This window comes from Eimeria acervulina, genomic scaffold, assembly GCF_000499425.1.
Source record: "Eimeria acervulina Houghton genomic scaffold, Eah_scaff76, whole genome shotgun sequence".
NCBI lineage: Eukaryota > Apicomplexa > Conoidasida > Eucoccidiorida > Eimeriidae > Eimeria > Eimeria acervulina.
Window position 1 is genome coordinate 49,146 of NW_013549613.1, and position 7,351 is coordinate 56,496.

At 50.6% G+C, this 7,351-nt stretch overlaps 2 protein-coding genes across 2 annotated transcripts in view; one reads left to right on the forward strand and one right to left on the reverse strand.

Annotated features, from left to right (window-relative positions):
• Positions 1-2,471: 2,471 nt before the first annotated feature.
• On the forward strand, positions 2,472-4,502 carry EAH_00013380 (hypothetical protein, conserved; the record flags this gene model as incomplete). Its single annotated transcript, XM_013394490.1, has 4 exons — positions 2,472-2,520; positions 2,749-2,889; positions 3,212-3,611; positions 4,250-4,502. The coding sequence occupies 4 exons, from the start codon at positions 2,472-2,474 to the stop codon at positions 4,500-4,502; spliced, it is 843 nt and encodes a 280-aa protein (XP_013249944.1).
• Positions 4,503-5,058: 556 nt separating this feature from the next.
• EAH_00013390 (CMGC kinase, CK2 family, putative) overlaps positions 5,059-7,351 on the reverse strand; it is a gene marked incomplete at both ends in the record, with an annotated part of 2,948 nt that continues 655 nt past the window's right edge. Inside the window, 6 exons of the mRNA XM_013394491.1 lie at positions 5,059-5,145; positions 5,322-5,441; positions 5,786-5,914; positions 6,103-6,248; positions 6,650-6,817; positions 6,997-7,105. Of these exons, the coding sequence (XP_013249945.1) occupies positions 5,059-5,145; positions 5,322-5,441; positions 5,786-5,914; positions 6,103-6,248; positions 6,650-6,817; positions 6,997-7,105 (759 nt within the window). The remainder of the gene's footprint in view (positions 5,146-5,321; positions 5,442-5,785; positions 5,915-6,102; positions 6,249-6,649; positions 6,818-6,996; positions 7,106-7,351) is intronic.

The window sequence follows — 7,351 nt, forward strand, 5'->3', positions numbered from 1 at the left end:
GCCTCTTTAGCTGCTGCTGGACGGAAGCAGCACAAGCGAAAACATAGCTAGTGAGACAACCGGTGTCTGTAAGCATGCATTTGCATGCGGCCCCAGCTGTTCCCTCTTCAGATACGCAGCAAATAAATCATATTATTGACAGCAGAGTACTACACAGGGGGTTTACTTGGCTGTATGTTCAACGGGTAAGCGAGACCCCTGCCCCTGTCCCGCTGCGGCATCCACTGGCGGCTAGGTAGAGCGGTTGGGGAAGGAGCAGTAATTAGTTGATGTTTTTTCCGTACCACGTAATGGCTAGATCAGTTGGGTTGGACTATTCTTAGATAGATAGGTAGATAGGAACCTCAAAGGATGCTACTTCACTCCCAACTGAATTTCTTCGTTTGGACTCTGCTGCCACCGATGCAGCGCATTCTTTGAACAGGCAGAGATGGAGAAGAGTTAAATATCGTAACTGTTTCCCATGGGTGATACTTAAGGGCTTACTTGCGTCGTTCGCCCTCTCGTTTCTGTCGTCCGCCGAGGACCTAGACTACGTCTCTGTGCAGGTAACCTAATGCGCAGGAAGAGAAGTGAACCAAGTTAGGCTTGATGGCATCAAATGTTCGGGTGTTCTGGTCCCTTTAGCAGCTGCCCAAACCGAAGAAACATTGAAATTCGCGTGGGCGATAAGAGAAAGGCTGCATATTTGCTGTTGTATGCGTGTGTATGCTGCGGCCTGAAAGGAGGGCGCTAGTGGGGTGTAGATACACTGGAGATGAACTTCGATTGCAGCCACTCCCGGCCCAGTCTCTTGCGTGGTTGGGCAAGAAGGTGGCAGTAAAATGCGATGCTCCTCCTGAATATTTCCCATGTTCCTTGAAAAAGCCTTAATTCGGGCTGGAAACCCCAAGGAAACCCGTTTTTTCCTGAATTTTTCCTGACGCTTATATTCAGGTCCTGTCTGGTCCAGAGGACCTCGACGGAGGGAGAAACAACTGCGTGATACCCCGAACTTTCTCTCCTTCTCGCTTCATTTGTATTCGAAAAAAATAGTGAATAATTTGGAGAAACTGAGAGATAGGAATTCGGGCCATTTCACTCCCCTCATCGTCTGCCTTCACCACCAAGCCGTTAATGAACTGCTGCCGGTGCTGGCAGGTGGTCATCTGTATCAGGGCTTACACTCACTCTAAAACTTGGGTTATTCTCGTTCTAAATCTGATTGTACTCCCATTCCAAATCTGATTTTACTTTCATTTCAGTCTCGTTTGTCATTTCGGACCGGTCGAGTTGGTCTCCCCAGCGCGCGGCGATAGAAAGTCCGACTTGGGCTCTTCTGCGTCGTCGCCCAAGCCCAACGAGAGGCGGCCACCGCCAGCAGCACGGGGATCGAGGTCCCCATACCACTTGAGCCACAGTCGGGGGGCATTTTCTCTCATGTTCCACCTGTGTCTTCCCCCTTTTCTGGCCGTGTCTTCAGTGGCTTGAGACTCGGGAGGTTGCCAGACACCTGATTCGTCGTTCTTTGCATGCGATTGAACGCAACTATCTACGCACAAAGAAATGTAGCAACGATAAGGGCCCCTACTCCCCACTTTTAACATGGTGTTTAGAAGCCCCTACTGGGACTCAGGAGTCCTGGGCCGGTGGAATTCCGAGATGGGAACCGATTCCCAAGAGGGGTTTGATCCCACAACCAGGGGGGCCCCCTTTTCTTCAGAGCATTTTCTTCGCTGTAGTGCACCTGAGAGGAGTGCCAGTACAGACACCTGTTCGATCCCCAGGACATTCTCAGGTTCCACCCATGCCTCACTGACTGCGCCGGGTAGCGCTTCCCTTTCCTCTGTATTTAGCAGCCCCTGGCTCGCCTACAGCAGCAGCAACTGGAGCGCCAACAGGGACAGCAACAACCACGGCTGTACTTACAGCGGCGATCCCAACAGCAGCACCATCAACAGTGGCGCCGTCAACAGCAGCACCAACAGCAGCAGCGCCAGCTGCAGCAGCACTAGTTGCAGCAGCGCCAGCTGCAGCAAAGCAAGCTGCAGCAACGCCAGCTGCAGCAGCACCAGCTGCAGCAGCACCAGCTGCAGCAGCACCAGCTGCAGCAGCACCAGCTGCAGGAACGCCACCTGCAAGAGCACCAGCTGCAGTAACGTCATCTGCAGCAGCACCAGCTGCAGCAACGCCAGATGCAGCAGCGGAAAGGAGAGTAAAGGAAGTGTGGCGGTGAAGAAACTCGCTTTCTTTTGCTTAGGTGTCTCCTGCGGACTCCCTTGGAACTGCGTTGTTGTGGAGATGACAGAATTTCAGCATTTTTATCTCCCAACCTTTCCCTGGGTATCTACTGCCACAGCGGTGAGGCAGCTGTCTTCCTTTGTCTTGCTGCCGATGCATTAATGCATCATTTAGAATCACCCTGTGAGATAACCAGCCAAGGGTTCTAGCTAGCGGGATGGCTATTGATGTAGCTAGCTGTGTAGCTAGCCATGGAACTAGCGAGCCACGTACTTCCCCTTCAAGCGCCGTACGATCACCGTATGAATGCCAGGGCGAGTCGGAGTAACAGAGTTGGGCTTTTCTACTTGCGTCCTTTCTTGTTTGATGCTTCAATGCTGTGTCTGTCTCTGATCCCCAAGAATGCCGATATTCTTTATGTTGAGGTGTACCGACAGTAGAAACGACATCAATTGAAAGCAGCGTTATAACGGCAAGCAACTAAGACTTGCCGTTGTTTGCTTGTTCTTGACTTTGTCTTCTTCTCAGGTGCGGACCTGCTGCTTGCTGCTGGGCCATTTGCTGCTCTGTTTTCTCTCCCTCCATCATTCGGCTGTTTGGATGTCTGCGGGAGGAAGTGCTTTATCTGCACTTTGCTGTCTGCTGCTTTCTCTTGTCGCCCCTTCAGCTGTACGTACAGCCGGAGGGGGGGAGCTTCAGGGGCCCCTGGGGGCCCCCACTTCCCCTACTTCGGAGGGCCATGCGTTTGCAGTTAGTTGCATTCTGTTAGGAATTTCGAGCTTTTGCTGCTGCGGCATCCGATCTGGGCTGTACATACAGCAGGCGCTGACGCACAAGTCCATCGTTTCCTCGTGGGTTCTGGGAATGGCCATAGGGGGCCCATTAACTGCTCTCGCTGCACTGGGGTTGCACTGGTGCATGTATGCTGCTCCGCCGCAGCAAAAGACACAACTTCTGATGGGGGCGTCTGGTATTTGGCTGCTGTTGTCAGCTGTACTCTTTGCTTGCGCCCTCGCCACATCTAAACCAAGTGAAAAACAAACGCCCAAACAGCAGCGGAAGCTGCGGCTGCAACAGCAGCCAGTGACCGCATTGCCACATGCGGACTTCCCTGCCCTAGAAGCAGCAGCTTCAGCAGCGGCTCCAACAGCAGATACAACGGCAGCATATCAGCGAGAGCGGCCGGAGCAGCAACAACCCCCAGAGGCAGGGATGGATGAGGGATCACAGGACACAAACTGCTCCTGGCCTGCGAATGAGACGACTGCTTTGCTGCACGACTTCGTACGGCATAACCGAAGCAACAGCAGCAGCAGCAGTAAGGGGAAGTATCTTGAATGCGTTACTGAGGGTTTGAAAGTGCAGTCGGGGGTATTTCAGCAGTTTGAGGTGTACGCGTTTGTCTTCCGTTGCTACCGACAAAGTTTGTTGTGCACTTTCTTCTTGTCTTTTTCTACATTTATTATATACCCCGTTAAGTTGCAATGCATGCTCCCCTGCAGCAGCACAGACCCCGCACTGTTCCAGCTGCTACTGATAGTCATTTACCATCTAGGAGTAGTCGCAGGGCGCTGCTGCTCCTGCTGCTGCTGCTTCTCTTCTTCTAGCCAAAGGCTGATCCCTCCAGTGCTTGTGTTGCGCCTCGCTCTGTTGCCGCTGCTGTTTTGGCTTGAAGCAGCACCAGCAAAGTTGCTGCCGGTGCTGCGAGCTGCAACAGCAGCGATTGCTGCTGCGGGAGGAACGGGATTAAGAGGAGCGTCAACAGTGGCACGTCCTGAATCGTTGCTGGGACACGAGCAATCGGCAGCAACTGCAGCACTTCCTGGTGGTGTGCATAAGCAGCATGTGGAGCTGTTGCTGCTGCTAGTAGATGCAGGTCGTTGCTTGTGGTTGTTTGTGTTTGCTACTGTTCACGGTTGTCTGTCCTTGACTGGTACCCTGTACACCACGCGTACCCCAGAGACATATGCACACAAAGCAGCAGTAGCGCGTCTGCTTTGTCTTTTCGAGAGCACTGGCCTGGCCCTAGGCACGTTGCTCTCCCTATCCCTCGCGCCTCCTCTTCAGCCTCTCTACGGGTGGCAACAAGCCGCTGTAACGGCATTAACGCATCTCGCATGAAGGCAGCAACAGCTGGGAAGCCAGCTGCCGAGAATGCAGATGCACCAGCAAAAACGGCAGCAGTGCATGCCGCAGCAACAGCAGCAGCAGCAGCAGCCAGAAAATGCAGCAGCAGGAATGTAGAAGAAATATCAGCCAACTTAGCCGATGGTTGCAGCTGAATCTTATGGGGCATACTTGGTTTTCCTGTTCGGTGTCGTATGAATATATTTATTACAACCGCATTCCCCTGTAATTTTGTCTTCTAATCTATTTACATATTCATCATTATATGCGCCTAGCTTGCCACTAATATCAATTCAAAGTATATGACCCTCTGTCGTTACTTAGAGTGTGTAATAAAGACATAAATTAGGGGTTGTTTCCCTTTTCTGGCAGACAAAGGAGATGCACGCAAGTCGAAGGAGGATAAATGGCTCAGGGTTTCCTTTTCTCTTGTTTCTTCCCTGTCTGGGAATCTCTAATCCTTTCGTTTTCTGTTTCTTTGCTTCTTTTGGTCTATTCGTTTCCCTTCTGTCGGTTTGTTTGACTGTGTGAATGTCTTGTGGTTGGATTATTCTTAAGCTCCAGGGTTCTTCTGCTTGTACGCCAAGTAGTCGTTCTTTGCAAACAAACAAATGAACAAAAAAGGGGGGAAAATATATGCACGTACAGACACGATTACAACTGAGGTAACAAGTACACTAAAGCAGCAGACGAAATGGTACACAACGACATTCATTCAGCAAGAGAAAACCAACGAACAACAAAGATAAGCAACGTGTAAAACGGGGAAGGTAATACAAAGAAGCCCCTCCGCACAACCTATGTGCAGGCGCAGCACAGCCACCAGCTTGAGCAACAATAGCAGCAACAGCACAGTCTCAATGGAGGCAGTAGCAGAAGCATGGAAGCAGTCCAGGCGGAAGCAACACTACACCAGTAGCAAGAACAGCAGCAGCAGCAACAGCAGCAGGCGAGTGCGAATTTAAATTGCTCACCTTAAGGCAGGGGCTTTCCAGGATTTCCTTGGCAGTGGGCCTCATTGCCGGGTCTTTGCAGAGCATCTTGTCGCAGATTGTCCGCAGTTCGGCGGAGTACCGCTCAGGGATTTTGGGGGCCTGCGAGGAGGAAAAACAGCAAAAGAAGTGTCTATTCGTCATGGCGTGGTTTATCTAAATCTTAAGATGCTCCTTTGCCTGTATTCTTCATCGTTTGTTTACTATGTATTTTGTATGCAGCACGAGCTAGGCCTTAAGACAGACAACCCCAATGACAAATGAACAAGTTAAGCAAGGAATTAAAGCTCCTCTACTACGGCGTGTTTCAGAGTGTACATATCTGTCTCACACCCCAATCCCTTGTTTGTTCGTCTTTGCCTGTGCATCCTTCTACAGTGCCTACAAAAGTAGGGGGGCGACGAAATAACAAACGAATGCAAACAGACACGGCGCATGCATCTTACCGGAGCATTGCAAATGTTTCTGTTGAGTTCAGGGAAACTCAGACCCCGGAACGGCAGTTCAAAAGTCGCTGCTTCTATCATTATACAGCCCAACGCCCAGATATCTGCGGCTGATGAATAAGGCTTCCCCTGGCATAGCCACACAGCAACAGAGGCAGTTGCATCAGAAGCCGCAGCAGCAGCAGCGTGACCAGCAGCAGCATCAGCAGGAACATCATCTGCGGCAACAGCAACAGCAGGAGCAAAAGCAACTGCAGCAACACCAGCAGCAACACCAGCAGCAACACTAACAGCAACAACAAAAGCAAGCTGCGCACCTTGCATAGTTCAGGGGCCATGAAGGCAGGAGTTCCGCACTGCGTTTTTGCTTGTTGCAGCGTAAACTCCAATATTTTTGACAGCCCCAGATCTCCAACTCGGATGTAGTTGCTTTCATCTAGAAATACATTAGCTGGTTTCAGGTCTGCAAGGAGCAACAACAAGTTTAGCAACAAGACCTCAACAAGCAGCTTAGACAATGGAACAGGCTTGGTGACAACAGCCGGGATGAAGAAAATAGGGAAACTGAAACTTCAGCTGTTTCCCCTTGTTATTTTGAATATCCCCTTTCTACGTTTGTTGGCTTTTTCGTCCTTATGGAAGAAGGCACATACCACGACAACGCCCACAGATAGGAACACGTAACAATACACAAATGCTGAACGCAGGGAGAGTGAAACAGGAACAAATGGGTAGGCGCAGATAAGCGGAAACGCACACAGACGGAAAGCAACGGAGCGCGGGAGACAAAGAGCGAGGCATAACCGAACAGCAGACAGGCAGAGACAGAAGCGCCCCAAGGGCCAGGCAACGCAAAGCAATTACCTCTGTGGAGGATTTTGTGCTTGTGCATATATTCAAGAGCAATAGACAGCTGCAGCAACCAAGTCCGGAGGGTCACTTCGCTGAAATATTTGCGCTGGCGCTTCCTCTCCCGGATCAGCTTTGCCATGTCTCCCCCTTCAAACAGACACACGCCAACTCCAAGCCCAACTCACAAGATCGTAAAGCCTAAATCCTAAACGCTAATCCCTAAGCCCTAATCGCTAATGCCTAAACGAATATCCCCCAACTGTAAAACCCTCCCAAATTCACAGCCACCCGGAAAACCAAACCCTCCGGACTAGCCCCCAAACCCTAAACCTCAAACCCTAAATCATAAGCTTTCTTACCCTCGCAGAAGTCCATGACGATGCACAAGTGGGGATACCCGTGGTAAGTGTCGTTGAATGCGTTTCTGTAGTGAACAATGAAAGGAGCATCCACCAGTTTAGACAAGACCTAAGCGACACGGCGAACAAAGACAAAAGCCAAACTGGCATCAAAGTGAAAAGTAATCCACGCAGGGATATTGAAGTTTTACTAGCCTTCTGCCCCAAGAGGAAATGAGCTTGCAACGAAGGAGTAGGAGCGCATGAATCCAATCAATGGGAGAAAATCCATTCTTCCAGTTGCAGTTCGAGTTTTGGTACCCCCACATTTTCCATATGTGCTTGTCTAGATGCATATATATATATATATATATAT